Raw genomic sequence first — 19,023 nt, 5'->3', positions numbered from 1 at the left:
AATATTTACTACTTCTGGAAACAGTCTTTGAGTCTTGAGACTTTCTCTGACCTTAGTGAGCCCGAGAATACAACTCGAAATTTACTTGTAAACATTATTGGTGAAGTGTCAATTAAGCTACAAGCATATTGGTCCTACTTACTTGACAAATTGCATTCCATTAGCCTACTTATAGAGCCACTCTTAAATAAGCTATTCATTTAAAACCATCTCTTGCATCTACTTCTTTTCCTTCACATAATTGTGTTTTCCTTTAAGAACCTTTCAAATCCTTCTAAACCTTTTGAATTCCAAAAAGTTCTCAAAATAATATAACTTATTTTTCTTCATTTCTCAAAAGTGTTATATAGTATATTTCTTTGTCTTTACCACTTTTCTTTAACCATGGTTATCTCAGCAACCACTTTCACCTCTCAAAACACCAACAATAACCTCCGCGATGCTTCTTTCTCTTCTTACTTGACAAACAAGGAACCTTTTCACCTTACCAGAAAGGAACCTTTTCACCTTGGAGTAAAGAAAGAAGAAGATGGAGAAATTGGTGTTTTTGATGCTGAAAAATACTTCAATGGAGTTGAAATAGATACTCCAATTCCAAGAGTTTCTACCATAGATGCTAATAAAATCAAGTACTTAAAAGACCAACAACAAAATAGAAACTACAAAGTTCAATATGGAACTTCAAGTGTTGGCTCAGAATCAAGTGTTAATAGCCAAAGTGCATTTTTACAAAGTGCTTTGAAAACTTCTTCTTCAAGTAATAGTAGAAAAAACCATGTTCATAGAAAAAGTCTTCTAGCTAGTCTTGGTTGTAATTGTTCTTGTTATGATAAAAATTCTGTTGATGTAAATGATCATGCAGGTGAAATCAGTTTCAACAAAAGTGTAGTTCATGGAAAATCAACCTCAGAAAAGATCATCAAACATGATCAAGATTCTTCTAATCATTCAGTTAAGAATAAGAAAACTGAGAATCCTCTTGCTGCAACAGAACTCATGATGAACAAAGATTTTCCTACTTACAAAGTGCAACTTCAACAAGTAGAGAAACCAAGGAAAAAATTGGAAGTGTTTGGTTCACCAATATTAGATGAAAGATGCAACAAATCTTTAAGCTTTGATATGAGGCTAAAGAAACCATCTTGGGAAGCTAGTACTAAACTTGTGGAACAAGAAACCGAATTTTCTACAAATTGTGATGAAAGTAACTATGATGATGATGCTGGAAGTGATGCAAGTTCAGATTTATTTGAGATTGAAAGCTTAACTGGTAATAAAACAAATTCATTTTTTACTAGAACATCAACAACATCACATGTTGCTTCTGGTTGTAATAGTCCAACATGTTATGCACCAAGTGAAGCAAGCATTGAATGGAGTGTGATAACAGCTAGTGCAGTTGAATATTCCGTGATTTCAGATCATGAAGATCAAGGTTCAGTTATAACTATAAGAAGTCCTATAAGAACATCTATCAATTCATCATCAAATGGTAAACACAAAGTCAACAAAGAGATATCCATGCCAAAGCGGCGTCCGAGTAAGTTTTTAGGTTGTAATAGTCAGAAATCTGTTGGTGTTGCTGTTGATGCTTTTACAACTACATATGAGAAACAAAGTAGTAACCAGAAAATTGTTGGTAAGTCAGAAATGTTACCTCAGATGACAAAGTTTAAGGTTGAAAGTTTTGGTGCAAGAAATGAACAACATGGTTATGGAAAACCACCTCTTAGGAGATCACATGAACCACATGGTGCACAACTTTTGTACATTTAGATATTTTGCTTTTAATTAATACAAGTGTATTTTTGTGTGTAGTTGGAAAATTGTTCAATTATGTACCTTTGAGTCTTGAGTTAGTAGAAGCAATAAAGTTGTTAATTTTATTGGCTATTGAGTTTTCAGAATAATCAAAAGAAGAAATAAATGAGAGAAAATATGTTTCCTTTTTCTAGCAATGTTTTAAAAATCGAATCGTACATTAAATCGGTGAGACTTTAGGTTTTGGTTCTACTGTTTTAAATTGTTTAAATTGGAATAAAACTGTGATTAAACTACTCAAACAATCGAACTATAGACAATGATGGTACACAATTCAAACAATTGAATAATTTGATTTGGTTCGGTTTTAAAACATTTATTCTATGATATTTGTATAAGAAACACAAAAAGGATTTTTGTTTTTGTGTTTTAACTATGGAATTTAACTAACTTTTTCAACTAACAGAAAAGTTATGCAAATAGACTTATCCTCTGTTTAGAATGGCTGTGGAAGTCCTGTTAAATTCGATTAGAGCTGTCAAATGGGTCGTTCCGGACCGGTCCGATGGGATAGACTATTTGACCCAATTATTATTGGGCTTCGCATTAAAGAGCCTGGCTCCATCGATTTAATTTTTTCTTGTTTACCAATATAAAAAAAATGTTACTTTTACCTAAAACTACAAATGCAATTAGTTATCTGCTATTTTTTTTGCAAACAAAGTTAAAGTTGATTATTACTACCTCCGTCTCTAATTATAAGACCCTGTTTAACAAAAATGTACTATTCATTTACCTTGTTTTTATCGTATTTTTTCAATAATATATAAATGTAAATATTAGCATACAAGATCTTATTCAATTTGTTTTGATGAGTATTTTCAAAATATTAAATTTTTATAATTTTTACTAATAGACAATTAAGATATTATTGATCAAAATTGTGGATTGATGTACGTTGGATCAAATTTTTTCATAATTTGATTTTGAATTATCAACTTATACTTTTTTTCGTTCCTTTTTCTTCTTCCCTTCGCATTGATCAAACATGGTCTTATAATTAGGGACGGAGATAGTATCAAATTAAAATGTATAACTTAAAATAATACTCTACGTATACCAAATGACTCAAAATCATCAATCATAAATTGTGAACTAATATTTGCATTAATACTTGAACTAATATGCATACCGAGTGACTTACAATCATTAATTATAAACTTTAAATTAATATTTGTACCAAAAATTTCAACTACTACATTAATAATATATTTCAACTAATACTTATTGTAAAAAAAAAAAAAAAAACTAATACTTATAAAAATAAAATTTTTTTAGGGTGGGGTGAGTGGTACCGCCACAGCTACTACTTAATACTTTATCGCAATCTAACTAACATGGCGAGAGACGATTCTTTCATGTGACATTATGGTAAAAAAAATAAAATTAAGTCATTGATTTGGGAAAAGAGATAAGAAGAAAAAGCAAAAAGGAGAATTTAATGGTAACGATTAAACACTTGAAAGAATAAAATTGAGAGAATTCATTCTCTTAACGCGGCATAATCAAAGATACGCTGAGTTTAGAGTTTCTTAGGAAATTAAAATTTCTTAAAGGCATCAAATTCCCACTTCGAATGTGAAGTGTCTTGTGTCTCCCCCTAACTAATTTCCATGTACTCTTCTGTTTGTTTTGATATATTCTTCTAATCAATTTTTGCACTTTTTATAGTAGAAAAATGTTTGATGATTGAGAATGAATTTCTTGTATTCATGCATTTGGTCCTTTATACAAAGAAAATTAGGATGTGAAATATGATCCTCGTATTGTCAAAGCTTTGGAAACTGCCTCCTCAAATGTTCTTTCTCATCAACTGCCTGCTAGTTGCATAACATATTTGTTTTTATGCTTTGTTGGGTATGATTCTGAGAATCATAGATAAATACAAGAATCCATATTTATCAAAGAGTTTTGAGAGTTTTCCCTTTGTACTTTTCATGATGTCATTCTTAGATGACCAATATAAAAAAGTTATAAAAAAAGTGACATGTATATACTTTTTTTCCTATATACTGCATGCAATCAACAAAGAGGAAATAAAGTGGTTATAAAGCTAATAATTCAATCTCCGTAAGTTTAGCTCAGTTGATATGGATATCGCATTTTATATGCAAGGGCTGAGTATAAACCCCGGACGCCCCACTATTCTAACCTAAGAGTGAAATTTCTAGCTACTAGAATACCTAACAACAAAAAAATAAAGCTAATAATTCTTACAACAAAGGGCAATTGTAGACAATTATGTACTTACTAATGATTTCTCCTTCTAATGGGAGCGTAATTTTTTGTTGTTAACCAACAGTTTTTAATGGATGAGGTTCTGGTAATCCGCAGTTTGGTTAGGAGGTAAGTATAGTCAAACTGAAAATTATTCCATCTCAAAATTAAACTCTGAACAATTCATGTGAACCTCATTAACTACTTATATCAGTCAATTGGCTAATTAATGAGAACATATTTTAATTATGTGGTGATTAGCGCTCGTACATATATTTCAATAATATTTATGAGATATCAGCTGAGTGAAGGGTTTAATCTTATAATCTCATATAATCTCAAAGAATCTCAAAGGTTGAAGTTAAAACTCCCCAGAATTGTTTCTCTCTTCGTTCCATTTACTTTTTACTTGCATTTTTTGTAGATATTTTTTTATTGATACTTATTTGTCATATTCAAAGTATAATGTAGCATTATTATATTATTTTGTTAATAATATTCTTAAATATTTATTTTAAAGAATTAAACATGTGAAATGCAATAATAATAGTTATATTGTAAGAAAAATAAATAATTTCATAAAAAAAATTAGTTTTCTTTTTTTTTTTTTCATAAAAACTTTATTAATTTTTTAATATGTATAAATAACTCCAAAATTTACTACCTAAGTATTCTTTATAAATATTCTTAATAGTCATCGGTATTAATTCTAAGATAATTTTACTATATCTGCTTTTTTAACTAGTGTCCGGTGTCTTAAGTTGGGCACTGGTTAAATTTTTCTTTTTAATAAAATAATGTTTTTTTCTTTTTATTTTTTAAAATAAAAAAACTTATGTATAGGAGAGACAAAATGCGTTGTTAATAAAGAGCTTATTGATTATCCACCAAAAAAAATAGAGATTATTGATCATACAACTGTGTAGCAGATAACCTTCAATCTCAAGGATAGAATGTCTTAACAGCAATATTCAACTATCAAAAGCGACATTATATAATTGTTTATTATAATATGACCACAGAGGAATGAAGCTAATTGCATTCAAATTCTAAAGCTACCTCATAATTAAATAGTAGGATGTCCATTAAGTGATGAATTTGTGTCATTACCTGTAGTCCAGAACTCCAGAAATCATGAGATATTGTTGGGGGAGTTCGGGAAAGTATGGAAAAAATATTGGGTTAAATGTTTTAGGATCACAACACAAGCTTATTTGTGTAGCTGTTTCGACTCTAATATGGATGATGATCTCTCTGACTTTTCATTTGTGACCCAATAATGGTATCAGAGCTAATGGTTCGACATGTTTCTTGTATAGAAAGTCTTCCTGCAGCGTGTTTTGTTGAGTGTAGCGGCACATGGTTCAAGTGCAAGGACAAAAAAAGCTTCCGCTTGACGGGAAGCATAAAGAATTGAATGACTCACACTTGAGGAAGGTTTTACACTTTATAAGTAAGATCATTCATAAACCTAATAACTTGATGTGAGCTCAATGTAGATGATCTCATGGTTGTCCTCTCGTGACCTATCAAATATATCTTGCAAATAATAATTCATGAGATATATAATTTGAGGGGTTTTGCTAACACGTGTCCTAAAGACATATGTTAAAGAAAACACAAAACTAGAAATATTTTCTTAAATTTTGTGTAATTAATTTGTGACCAGTTTTAAAAATAAATTATATGCATGAATTATGATAAAATAGTTCATTTTTTGAATCACTAACATATACCCTTATGATACATTTTAGTTTTTTCCCATAATTTAAAACAATGATGGCATATCTACCGTATGATTAAACCTTCATTTCTTCTAATGCAACAAAATTTGAAACCATGAAAAACTCTTTCATTAAACATACAAAGACCAACCGCTACGAGTCCCACATTTAAGCCGTGAAAAAACTCTTTCATTTACTAACAGTTACTAGTCTTCAATATAGCCTAGAGTTCTAAATACCTACATGGAAAGTGATCAAGCATGACGTGATAATGTGGTCAATGAGCTATATATTTTTAGAAAGAAAAAGCAATTAATGCTACAAAAGGATTAGATTAGATATATGCAAAATCTAATGTCACGTTATGCCGACGAACTTATTGCTTGAATGACCTTTGTAAATGTGGTGTAAATTACTAACAGATTAAGCATATCAGTTTCAACATTAATATCCGTTCATTATATTATTTATTTTTTGGGTCAAACATCCTTTTATTATTCTTTATTGATTACTATTAAGCATGTCAGTTTTAACATTAGTCCTAAATTTTAGGAGGTGTAATAGAAATTTTACATAAAATCAAGATAAAAAGTTTTTTTTTTTTTTGTTTTAGGTGAAGTGGTAATTCATTGAAATTAAACTCACAAATAATTGTGAGATCCTGGGTTTGAACCCGGGTCACGACGTTCAGCCTAACAATTTCGACAATTTTACCGATTGAGCTAGGACTTATAGGACCAAAAAGTAACTTCTTAATAAGTATGTAAATGAGCATATTTGTTTCGAAAAGAGGCCGGAGTATGAAATTGTAGGTACAACTATAAATTTTTTGACATTTTTTGTACTTAAAGAGGTAAGGACCACGAATAAGATGATAGCACAGTGATCGGGCCCTAGTGGCCTTAAGGCCTTTACGTGGTGCCGTCAAGCGCCTCTCCACAAAATGAATATATACAGTATTAAATACATTGAATACGTATAATAATTAATACTATAAAAAACTTGCTGAATCCATACTAGTTTAATTTATAAGCCACTAGCTAAATTTGGTCTAATGGTGATGAATTTAGATAGTATATATGAGGTCTTAATTTTGATCCTTATTGCCAATATGGTAAACCAAAAAATACTAGTTAAATTTATATATTTTAGTTCAATTAACAATGTCCATATTATTAGAATAAATGTTTTTATTCCGATTTAAACATAAAACGATATGTTGTGTGAATTTTAGTGATATTTATCATTTTGTTTATATATCTAAGATCATCTCTAATATTGTCAACAAAAAAAAAAGATCAACTCTAATGTTTCAAAAAAAAAAAATCATCTTTAATGGTGGGTACTTATTTTTAAGTATTGATACCTAATAAATATTGCTTCTTAATTAAACATTGATATCTATATTTTCAAGAGTTAGGATCCTTTCCATATTTTCTCTTCATTACTATAGTTTTGAAGAGTTATCAGTAGGATAAATTTAAAAACAACCTGAAAAAATCATTTTTTAATTTCGTAAAAAAAAAAAAACATTTCTTAATTTAAAAATACAACCTAAAAAATGTGAATAGAAATGTGATATCACGAACAATATGTAGTGGCTGAGATTTAAACTTCGGACATTTTACTTGTTTATTTGGAAGGTGAAATTTTTAGCTACCAAATTACTTTTTAAAAAAATATAGATAATTGAAACGTACAAATCTGAATTTGTAGCGTCTTCACATCAACTCAAGAAAGCTGGAAACGATGTATATATCCGTAATGGGAAGATGAATACGACATGTGTTTAGATTTAAAATACTAACCAATTAATATTTGTATCCACTACACACACGCTTTGGGACTTAGGCTTGTTGATTTAGATGGATGATAAAACATGCTGGCCAACAATTATATGATATATCATATCAATTAATAATGGCAGAGCAAGGATTGGTGGTTCTTTCCCTAATAATATACCTAACTATTTGTGAGCGACGTATGAGCAGCATGAAACTAAAAGGTAAGCAAGTTGATATTATTTGAACGAAATGCCATATAGTATATACGTAATTATTCGTTACTTTAATTTTGTCATATTTATAGGTAATAATTTCATGATATTGTTATATATTATTAACTTAGGTGTTGCAAGATTATTTGTAGATTTACCATTTTTAGTTTTTATCGATTTTAAATTTATAGTGATCTATGTATTTTCAATTTGAATCAGGATACCTATTTTGAGTATAAAAAAAAAGTAAGCAAGTTGACGGTATTTGAACGAAATATTAATATTTGATATTGTATACATTTATTTCTATTTCGTTTTTATTTTTTATTTTTTATTTTTTATCTTATATATATATATATATTTATATATATATATGGATGAAAGGTAGTCGGACAACAAACTGCGCTGCTAAATCTTTTTGGATGGCAAAATCAATCCTCCTAAAAACTATATTTATTGATTTGTGAGACACAATATTACTATGCATATGGGATAAAAAATATGTTGATTGTCAGAACACACTCTATCGTGTTTTGCCACTTTGTTGGAAGCGGCTTTCAGGGTTATCTGTCCAACAGTAAAATCTCCAGTTTCCAGTCTCTCAAGCGGAGAAACTCCAGTCAAGTTCGCACAAGCATGTTTACCTCCTACCCATCCATGCACCAAAACATCTGTCGGCTGATGTGTCGATCTCCCCTCTTGTGGGTCACTCAAGAAGTTCACAAGTGACTCTTTCTTCACAGATATTCATGCACGCATAAAAATATCAAAAAGAGCATCCCTAACCAGGTCATGTCTGTATTTGAATCCTATGAGCTCCTTACAATGAGCTACATGCTCCCCAAATGTATTTACGCACGCCGTACGACAAACCGGACAAACTTCATCAAAAGGAAATAACGGGATCATGAGACGGTACCTAAGGATAGTTCAATACTCTATTGGGGACATGTGTTAGCCTAATCCGTCGATAGGAATAGCTAGAAGAAAATCATTAGCATATATTGCTTTCAAACACCTAAATTACGGATGCATGATCACAAATCCTACTTTAAAATTTAATTTGTTACCAAAACACTGTGATAAATTTTTTCCTTTTCTCTTACTATCCATGTTGACCTTCTGATGATGAATAATCTCTTTCTATTAGCTATTTTTTTAAGGAAACAATTTAAAGGTCCGTTTATTTTATGACATGCATTATCCTAACTAACATTTCATCTTCTCTTCATGACAATAGTTCATTTCAAAAGACACACATCTTTATATTAACAAGTTAAAACAAACACAAATTTTTAAAATCGAAAATGAAGAATATGTTTACAAAATAAACTGCCCCTAAAATTTCGTCAATATACAATACATCTTTTGAAGAAATCTTTTTGAATCTCATTTTGAAAGAGGTGTCTGCCCTTGAATCACAGTAAAAAGGATGAAAGGAAAACATCAATATACTTTTTTAAAAAAAGTTGTGCCAATCACATTGACAGTTCAATTGCCTAAGAAATGAGAACTAGAAGCCAAAGCAAATTTGGCATTTTCAATCATCAGAATACACATTGTCACCACAAACAATTAATTCCATACTAGAATCCAAATGATGATTGATTAACAGATAGATATATACAGTATTGTGATATTAATCAAATTTACTGTTTACAACAATCAAATTTAATAACCAAGTTTTGTACATAAAATAACATCTTTATAAAATAGATTCAGAGATATAAAATCTACAAAACAAGTATTGTGATAAAAAATTACATTCCTAAGCAAGCTAATTAAATAGCATAAGATACCAGATTACTAGAAGCAGGCATGTCCATTACAGTTACAATAATCAACTTTGATAGCCATGCTTTGGACATAAATTGGCATATACAAAGTCGGCAACATAAATAAAGTATTATGATATCAAAGATTGCATAAAGGTTGTTGATGGCGGACAGCATAATATGACATAAGACCAAAAATCGACCATATAAACACGCCATTGTGGCCTATGGCAGACATCTTCCTTTCACAACAAAAATTGTCTATGGCAGTTGTAAAAAAATCTGCAACATCATTCTGCCATGGCCGCAATTTAACCAGTGTTATCAATCCTAAATGGCAGAAAATAACAATTTATTCATGTTCCACTACTAATCATATCCGCTATTTGACAACACTTTGGACTAAGTACTGTATCACAGAACAATATAGATATGTTCAAATTTTGCTACGATATAATGATGCTATTTAACAACACTGGATTGCATGCATAAGCATAAGCAAGTTAAACAATGTAAGATATCAAAGATACAAGGTAACTGCTGTAGCAGCCAGCAATACAAGAGCAAAAATCACATTGTAATCGGTTCCTCCACAATATTCCTTATTCAAACTATCTAGTATGAACATAAGGGAAACAAAAATATAGAATAGGACACATCATATGTATATACACAGGCATGATTACTCTCATTAATGTAGTGGTGCTCGTCATCAAAACGTGGAAAAAAACAATACTAGTACACAAAGAATACTCTCATCAAGCAAAAAAGATTAATTACTCATTCATCCTTGTAAACTTTACAAGGTCTAGATTCAAAACCACCACTTGGCCTCTTCTCCAATGAGTATGGCATGTAGGTACCCAAGATTTTGTCCCACATAACAAAGAACGGTTGCGAGAAGTTGTACTTGTTACCATAGAGCTGATGGTGTACGTCGTGGTAAGCAGAATTATTACTGAAAAACATATGGAACACGTTTCCCGGGAGCCATAACCCACAGTGATCGTCCACGGTTTTAATTGTCGCAAAGGAGAAGAAGAAGATGGATGCTCGAGGGCTCATACCAGAGAGGAGGAAAGATAAAGCTCCACCGATTGTGTCATTAAGAAGCCCCTCAATGGGATGATTGTACAAAGCTCCAAACGAATAAGGAACGATGAGTCTGTGATGTAGAGAGTGGATGTGTTTGTATAGGAACTTGTTTTGATGCATGTATCTGTGCATAAAGTATTGCCATGTGTCCATTACCAACATAGCAGTAATAAATTGTCTTGCTAAAACAAGGAGAGAAGCATTCTCATCGGTACTATTTTGGCTATCACTTCCTGTCACCTACACAAACACAAAACCAAATCATAATTTTGTTATACAAGATCCAATCACAACTTCACAATGGTTTATTAGTAAACACAAAACATACAGATGATGTTAAATCAACAAATTTCAAAGTAAAACTCTATACAAGATTTAGATAGAAAACTCTCCATCGATAGTAAATGCAAAAACTTGAAACTGATTGAGAAAATTCAACTAGTAACAACTCACAATTTCTTTTTTCAATCATCAAAATGGAAGAACAACTCGTAACCAGTAGGACCCAATTCTGCAATGGTGTTATATACTCTTCTTTCACTTCTAATAAACTTATTTTGGTTTCATAACATATTACAACTAAGGAGTGACTATAACCTACCAAAGTACTATCTACATATGCAACTCTCCCTTTCGATGTTGCCTATGACAAACACAGGCTCAAAACCAATTCAATCATCTAAACATCTTGAAGACTATAACTCAAGAGATTATGTAATTTAGTAACATGTGTCAAATAGGAACAAAACCTTATCAGAATCTACAACAGCAAGAAAAAGGAAAACAAACAAAACACAACACACTAAAAATGAACCACATTTAGCTCTGAATTCTAAACAACTAGGCAAAACATACTTGACCCTATTTAGATAAACAGCTTAATTAAACGTGTTAATTATATATATAAGTGTTTATGTAATAAGCTATTTTAGTAGCGAAATATAAAATAAAGTCAAACTATTTCCATAGGTTCATAAGCTATCCTAGAGAGCTTATGGAAATAAGCTGAAAACAACTTACAGACATGTCATAAGCTATTACCATAAGCTCTCTCAACCAGTCTCATAAGTGTTTATACTAGTAAATAAGCTCAAATAAGTCAATCAAAAAAACCTCTTGATATTTTGCAAAAGATGATAAACTAAAAAAACAAACAATTACAACCAATTAAAAAATATATATATTGAAAAACAATTTGTTTGTTGTCTAAGTTTCCTCAAAAGACATAAAGGAACCAAATAGGACAGTTTGTTGATTAAGTAATTAAATCTCTAAAAACCAGTTTTGGCAATATGAAATGACTTAATTAATATATCTACTTGTGAAAAACACACACAAATAAAGGAAAACTATAAAACTTACTGCAAACAAGAGAGTTGCAACAACAGCTTGAACTGCTTGTTGAAGGAGAACTCCTTTAACAACATCAAACTTAGAAACCAAATTCTTTTCATCCTCATCTTGTTTTGTATGTAACCTATAATCTTCAGCAAAGAAACCCAAAACAACATAAAAACCAGAATAAATCCAATAAACTAAAAGTGGAGCAAAAGTCCCTAACATCTCATCAGAAATCCCCAAATCCATTTTCTCACACACCCAGAAGAAAAAATCAAATTTTTTCTCCGATTTGATTTAGGTACAATTCAAAAAACCCAAAATTTGCATGAATTTCACAGTACCCAGAAAAAAAAAGACAGGATTTTGATAACAAAAGTGGAAACCCTTAACCTTAAACTTAACCCTAATCCCAAATTGAAACTCTTCCTCTTGTTATTGTTCCTTCAAACTTTGAATGATTGAAGGTAAACCCAAAACCAAAAATCAATCAGAACCCAATTAAATATTGGGTGGGAATTTAATCATGGTTAGGTTTTCACACAGAAGGAAGGTTCCAAAGAGATAGAGAGAGAGAGAATTTTGACAATTGTTTTTGCAGGCTCATGCGAACATGAGAAAAATATCAGATGATTGCGTATGTGACGGTGTAGAGAATTATCGTGGGTAGTTGTGAGTGAATGGATGAAAGGTTTTGTTGTTAAGATAATAAAATGAATGAAAGGTTGTGATTGTTGAGGTATAGGGGTGTTTGGGAGTTTTGTTTGTAGAGGATTGAAACCGTGGAATTTACGAAACGACGCCATGTTTGACCGAGCAAGTTGTATTGAATACGATGTGCGGAACGGGGCCGGTCGTGGTCTGGAAATTCAAAGGATTAAATATCATATTTTATTCGTCTCAAATTAAAAACAAATAAATAAAAAAAAACTATTATACCTGTTTTTTTAATGTCGTTTTTGACTACTATTTCATAATCTATTTTCATGATAATTTAATTTTTTTTATTAATATATAAAAATGTTCCTGCTAAGGATAATGTGGTGTATTTTCCGTAAGAAAAAAAAAAGGATAATTAGGGTGTATACTTAGCTACATAGTATTTTAGGCTTAAGCTTAAGCTTTATTTCTTTTGGTGAAGGGAAAGGGTGCTATATATAGGCATTGGAATAATTGGAAATGGTGGAATGATTTTGTCCCATGTTCTTCCGTAGGGGTTCCATCTAGGGGTAACGTTTATTCTGTCGTGGTATCCTATCAATCTCTATTTTCTTGGTATTCAAGACGTATAATCGTGGAGTGAGTAAAATCTTGGACTCATTCATGTGGGCTTGACCTATTTTTGGGCAATCAACCCATCGAATCGGCTATTGGGTTTAGGAGAATTGGGCCTTGGCATCTCACGTGGTACAAAAAATAAAGTTAGCATATAAGATTATTGTTCAATTTGTATTATAAAAAAAATAAAAAAAATTGTTCAAATTATCTTGATAAATATTTTTAAAAAAAAATCATAATTTTTTATAATAAATAATTAAAAATATTAATGATCAAGGTTTTGCATCGACATGTGTGCAGTAGTCAAAAACAACATTTTTTTAATCACAAAAAAACAACATTTAAATAAGAACGAACGCAATAATATTTTTCTTTGCCCAAAAACTATAATATTGAAATAAATAATGAATAAAATGTCAAGAAAATTACTAAAATATATTTATATGAAATTTATAAAATATATTAAAATATTACAATGTTACAAGATGAATATTCAATACAGACTTGGGCTAATATGAACATGTAGATCATGTCATTTATAAATGGACAAGTTAATGATTTCATTATAATGAATATGAAAGTTTTAAAATTTACCGTTGGCAAAAAATAATTTTGTAAAAAATAATTAAAAATCATTTGATATGTCATTGAGATCCATCAAAATTAACAGTATTTAATATAATAATTAACAGTATTTAATAATATAAATAATTTTGACAAGTCTCGATAACATATCAAAAAATTTCAATGTTTCAAAAAAATATCAATGATTTTCAAGTTATTTTAAAAAAAAGTTATAAATGATAAATTTACATCAATGATAATTTTGTAAAATTCGAATTCCTAATGGTATCAACAGTAAACTCATCTACCCCTGCATATGCAACTTTACACATTCTTCCATATTTGCATTGTAGTATCAAGCACCTTTCATCATCACTAAGCTCATCAATACTGATTTCTTTCATTTTTCCATTCATCATCTCTTGAACAGTTTCTTCGCTTTCATGCATTTTGTGCCAACTCACAACGAGAATGAAATAGCCAAAAATTACGGCGCTGGTTTGTGTCATGAGAAAGAATATAAAGGGAATGTTAGTTACATATGGCTAAATTTTAGGGTTTTGAGTTTATGTGTTCTTCTCTTTTTTGTTTCTATCATATTTAGGGTTTTTGTTAATTTCTATTTATGCATGGTTCATTTGCTTATATTTGCGTTTGTCTTTAATTAATTAATTATAGTTAGTGAAATGTTTAGATAGATTGATTGATTTTCATTGTGATTATTTTTCTTCTGTTTGTATTTATGCATATCATGAGTTTCAATCGGTTTCTGATTAATACTACATTATAGTATCTGTTAGTAGTTGAAAGGTTGCTATATAGAGTAGTATTAAAAGCTTGCTTAAAAGAAAGTTAGAATAATTGTGTGATGAAGGAAATATTGAAATATGGACTAAGAGCTTATAGGAGAAAATGTTATTGATTTCTTAGATGATCAATTACATGATTGGAGTGCCTATTTATAGGCTTGGATCACCGCCTTTGGCATGGTGATTGGTTTATTTTAATAATTGTTAGATGATTCTTGATAATTACATACATTACTAGATATTATAATGTCTAGAAATTTCTAGCTTTACAATGTAAATACAAGTAGTATCTTCTAGAAATTTTCATCACTTTTCAACACTCCTCCTTGATGTAAATTTCATGAACTCTGCCACTTTACAATCCTTCGCACCATTGAAAACCCAGCTTGTTACATGGTTGTATGCATGTTATGGAATGCTAGAAGCAACATTGTCTTTAAGGGTTGTATCCGCGATAAAGATAGGGTAGTTTTTAGTATCAAGTCTCTTGAAAGTGGATGTTATCTAAGATATGTCTGTTCTTAAGTCTCTTAAAACTATAGGTACGTAGCAGTCCGATGTTATCTAATTGGATGTTATCTAAGATATGTGTGTTCTTTGCTGTGTCTAATGATGTTGTAAGAGTGTTATGCTATGTAACAGGTTGAATAGCCTTTGTACTCATTAATAATTTATTGCTTAAAAAAATGGATAGAAAAGTTTCCTGTATCAATTACAATACAATTGAAAAATCTGTTGATGTTGTACATAATGACTTTTTACATCCTTTTTTTTTTTTTTTGATAAACATGAGGGCATTAGCCCAATTTTTACATCCAATTTTGAACCAGAGTAAAAATGGTTTATATTGATTGCATAAGAAATCAATGTGAAAAATAATAATCGATTTACATAATCTAATGTCTAAACTATAAACGTCGACCTTTTACTTATAACCAGTGTAAGAAAACAACTTTTCTAAATCAATTGTGACATTAAAATGTAAAAAGTGTCATTCTTTTTAATTCACATTCTGCATTATCCAAAATTGTTTAAATAGACAGAAATGAATATATACAAAGAAAAATAAACATTAATTTACAGATTTACTATACCAGAAAATTAACAAATATAAGTGACTCACTTTGAAGCCAAAATACCAATAAGTTAAAAAAAATAAAAAAAAAGTGACAGTCTGTACAGAGTTCTTGCTATTGATTAATGCTTTGGCAATTCCCCAAAAGACAACTTGTAACAAAATTGAGAACCATATATGTAAGAATAATTAACTAGAACACTTCTTTTATGTTGGTAAATAGGTTAGTGCAAATATTCATCCTTTGATAGCTTTGTCTTTTAATGTACTGAACTTCCTCCTGAACCAGCTTATATAAAGCAAATCAAGCAATACCATCTTACATTGCCTCCAACTTCTGGATCTCAGGAGTTTCCTTAACAAAGTTGAGGCGAGTCTGTATTGGTTTCTTGCTAGGCACTACAGAGAGTTAAAGCAAAAACAAGGTTAACTGTTTCAGTCTTTGGTTTAGATATGGAATAAGAATAGTGTAAGAACTGTCTCAATACCTTCTTTCTTATCTTGTTTGTTGGATGTAAGGACTGAAGATTTCCACTTCTCATAATCACGTGTTTCTGTCTGTTTCCTTTTTTTATAACTTGAAACCTGGATATACATAACAATGACAACTTTATTATTCATATGAATCGGAAAAGTCACTATACGGAAAATGTTAACATAAAATAGTAAGAATATATGGGCATCAGAACAACATAATGGTGAAAGTAAACAACAGAATCAAAAGGTAGAGCATGGTGGTATTGTGTTTAAAACTGACTCCCCGTCATATTGGTGGTATTGTGTTTAAAACTGACTCCCCGTCATATTGGTGGTATTGTGTTTAAATGCAAGCTTATATTATTGTTGTTATCAAAATTGATTTGATCCTGTAAATATAGTATTGCACTGTAAAATTTAGATCTGAATTGCCATTTAAACTTAAACCATCAATTAGTAAGGATGTTGCACATCAGTGTCCGTGAACATCCTCAGCTCATCAATCTTAAAAGAAACTGATGTTTGACAAGGCAGAGTTGTACAGGACAATCATGCATCCACCATGTTTAGCAAAACCAATGGGTCATCTTGAGTGTTTTTGCTGCTGGTCATCAAACAAATTCTAATAGGATAAAAGCCTTCATAAATTGCAGAAAGCTGGTGAGGGAAATAAGACAGTTTGCTCATAATATTCTGGTATAGTTTTCCCCAAACCTTGTGTTTCACATCTCAACATTACCTACAATCACTACACATTAACCTTGACCTCTAGTTTTGTTTATCAAGTAAATGCATATATCAATTTTCTTCTCTACTTTGACTCTCAAGTCCTTAAATTGTAGGGGATCAATCACTACACATTAACCTTCACCTTTAGTTTTGTTTATCAAGTAAATGTAAAACCAATATGAAAGTTAACTATAAGGATCAGTTTCATGTAAGAGGCATTGTGTGAAAATAACCGTTTCCTAAATTTATATCCATAGATAACACAAGGAACCGAAATGAAAATAATCTTTAGTTATGCAAGTTTCATAGAGTTATTAGCCATTTATACCTCTGCTCCATCATCAGACAAATAGCCACCGTCCTCAGCTTTTCTTTTGCTTGGCAAGACATCAAGCAAATCTGCACAAAGAGCAGGAAAAGCAGGAAAGAACATACTTAATGCAAAAACAGGAACTGAAAAAATAATCTGAATAGAGTATACATTGTAAAGCAATACATAAAGCTGAAAAAATGGTATACCTCTATTGGTCTTAACTTCTTTAGGATCTTTCTTTTCTTTAGCTACCCCAAAAACATCATGGCACAAATCTTTCATAGTAGTAGAAACCTGCAGCACCAATTCACAATTCATTTAAATTCATGAACACCACTCACAAGCATAATAAAATCATCGTACATTAGATATTCATTGTACATATAAAACACTTACACTGGAAAATTCAGCTTCAGATGTACCACAGAGTTCAATTAGCTTAATCTTATCAACTTTGAGCTGCAAAGAACAATCACAAATTATGTCATTACGATATATAACCACATGCCATGTGTTTATATTAAGATTATTGCAAATGTACCTTGTGTTTCTTTGCACATAAATAAAAAGCAACAGCCATAAACACCGGACGAGTAAAATCAGCACTAGCACGGCGAGCAGCCGGCAACGACGAAAGAAACCGATCCTTATAACTACAAACAACAAGAACCCATTTCAGATTTTTAGCAACACATTGTAGTGTTTTTTCTCAATAGCATTTCATCAAACATGTAGCAGACATTATTAAAACCACAAAATCAATAACTTACAGCTTGAGACCGTCACGAACATAAGGTATAATCCGAACACAACCGAATTGAATCGCCAATTCTCTCACATCTAGCTTCAACCTAAAAACACCAAATTCATCAATTAAAAAACAGGAAAATCTAAAAATTAATAAAAAAAAATTAATCTATAAAAGGAAAACTAACTAACTTGACTCCGATGCCATTGTGAAGTGAATTATAGGATCTAATATATGCTCTTTCAGACATTCCACTTAGTTTCACCGCAGCGGATCGATCGAAGAGAACACCGAGCCTAGTTGCGGCAATTTCCAAACAGATGATAGCTTTCGCAACCTCACCCTACAGAATAATTAAAACGGTTAAAGAATTTGACTAAGCGGTTACAGAATTTGACAAAGCGGTTACGGAAGGGAACTTACGACGCCGATGATGGAGGAATCGAAATGAACATCGCAGAGGCGACGGAGTTCGGCGGCTTTACGGATGAGAAGTTTGGAATCGGAGAATCCGAGTTTCTTTGCGATCTCTGAGATATCCATTTTTTGTTTCTTTTGGGTTTTTGGAAAATGAGATTTGGATTTTTCAAGAGATGAAAATCAGCGGGAATTGAGATTAATAGGAGAGATTGGGGCATGTTGGTGTTTTTTTTTTTCTTTTCTTTTTTGGTTTTCGAATATTCTCGCGCGCGGTGTTTGCCGGGAAATATTTCATTTGGCGCTTCTGTATGACGAAAATTTATTTCGCTGATTCGCTTTACATCAATTAAAATAAGATTTGGATCACTTAAAAACAAGATTTGCATTCATGCTCCTGTCCTGTGTCCTATACAATGAATTCAATTAACAACAATGTATGGTTAAGGTGTTAATAATATTTACTCCCACTTTACCACAATGTTATTTTATGCATATTAAAAAAATGTAATTATTATCGTATGGAAAAGAGAAATTATGAGATAATTTACAAAATTATCCTCCATTAATTGTATAAGAAAGATAATTTGAAGAATTAAAAGAAGAGAGAGTAATAAATAAGTAAGGGTATAATAGGAAAAATAGCA

The 19,023-nt window shown here is 30.9% G+C and overlaps 3 protein-coding genes across 6 annotated transcripts; 1 reads left to right on the top strand and 2 right to left on the bottom strand.

Moving 5' to 3' along the window:
• The first annotated feature begins 218 nt into the window (after nt 1-218).
• LOC123911247 (protein PHYTOCHROME KINASE SUBSTRATE 1-like) lies at nt 219-1,891 on the top strand. The gene is made up of 2 exons (XM_045962622.1): nt 219-757; nt 863-1,891. The coding sequence occupies exons 1-2, from the start codon at nt 385-387 to the stop codon at nt 1,774-1,776; spliced, it is 1,287 nt and encodes a 428-aa protein (XP_045818578.1). The 5' UTR covers nt 219-384; the 3' UTR covers nt 1,777-1,891.
• An 8,122-nt stretch (nt 1,892-10,013) lies between these two features.
• On the bottom strand, nt 10,014-12,824 carry LOC123907946 (sphinganine C4-monooxygenase 1-like). Its single transcript, XM_045958426.1, has 2 exons — nt 11,991-12,824; nt 10,014-10,868 (listed from the first exon to the last, which is right to left on the bottom strand). Exons 1-2 carry the CDS (start codon nt 12,213-12,215, stop codon nt 10,314-10,316), a joined length of 780 nt encoding a protein of 259 aa, XP_045814382.1. The 5' UTR covers nt 12,216-12,824; the 3' UTR covers nt 10,014-10,313.
• A 2,860-nt stretch (nt 12,825-15,684) lies between these two features.
• Nucleotides 15,685-18,766, bottom strand: LOC123908424 (origin of replication complex subunit 6). 4 transcript variants are annotated; one of them, XM_045959052.1, is made up of 9 exons: nt 18,383-18,766; nt 18,151-18,302; nt 17,982-18,062; nt 17,753-17,864; nt 17,608-17,670; nt 17,418-17,505; nt 17,227-17,297; nt 16,181-16,277; nt 15,685-16,091 (listed from the first exon to the last, which is right to left on the bottom strand). In XM_045959052.1, the coding sequence occupies exons 1-9, from the start codon at nt 18,500-18,502 to the stop codon at nt 16,012-16,014; spliced, it is 864 nt and encodes a 287-aa protein (XP_045815008.1). In that variant the 5' UTR covers nt 18,503-18,766; the 3' UTR covers nt 15,685-16,011. The 4 variants fall into 4 exon arrangements, with proteins under 4 accessions (XP_045815008.1, XP_045815006.1, XP_045815007.1 ...); XM_045959050.1 differs by having other exon boundaries at nt 17,227-17,351; nt 18,383-18,643; XM_045959051.1 differs by having other exon boundaries at nt 17,227-17,333; nt 18,383-18,642.
• Between the last annotated feature and the right edge of the window lie 257 nt (nt 18,767-19,023).

Source organism: Trifolium pratense, linkage group LG2, assembly GCF_020283565.1.
Source record: "Trifolium pratense cultivar HEN17-A07 linkage group LG2, ARS_RC_1.1, whole genome shotgun sequence".
In the NCBI taxonomy this organism is placed as follows: Eukaryota; Viridiplantae; Streptophyta; class Magnoliopsida; order Fabales; family Fabaceae; genus Trifolium; species Trifolium pratense.
This window is presented reverse-complemented; position numbering and strand designations above follow the sequence as displayed.

What these genes read in the sequence shown, in the direction of transcription:
- LOC123911247 (XM_045962622.1), top strand. Translation starts at nt 385, where the DNA reads ATGGTTATCTCAGCAACCACTTTCACCTCTCAAAACACCAACAATAAC. An exon ending in TTTGAAAACTTCTTCTTCAA is followed by an intron (nt 758 to 862) that starts GTAATAGTAGAA and finishes ATGATCATGCAG; the next exon opens with GTGAAATCAGTTTCAACAAA.
- LOC123907946 (XM_045958426.1), bottom strand. Translation starts at nt 12,215, where the DNA reads ATGGATTTGGGGATTTCTGATGAGATGTTAGGGACTTTTGCTCCACTT. An exon ending in TTGCAACTCTCTTGTTTGCA is followed by an intron (nt 10,869 to 11,990) that starts GTAAGTTTTATA and finishes GTGTTTGTGTAG; the next exon opens with GTGACAGGAAGTGATAGCCA.
- LOC123908424 (XM_045959050.1), bottom strand. Translation starts at nt 18,502, where the DNA reads ATGGATATCTCAGAGATCGCAAAGAAACTCGGATTCTCCGATTCCAAA. An exon ending in GTTCGTGACGGTCTCAAGCT is followed by an intron (nt 17,865 to 17,981) that starts GTAAGTTATTGA and finishes TGTTGTTTGTAG; the next exon opens with TTATAAGGATCGGTTTCTTT. An exon ending in CTGAAGCTGAATTTTCCAGT is followed by an intron (nt 17,506 to 17,607) that starts GTAAGTGTTTTA and finishes TTGGTGCTGCAG; the next exon opens with GTTTCTACTACTATGAAAGA.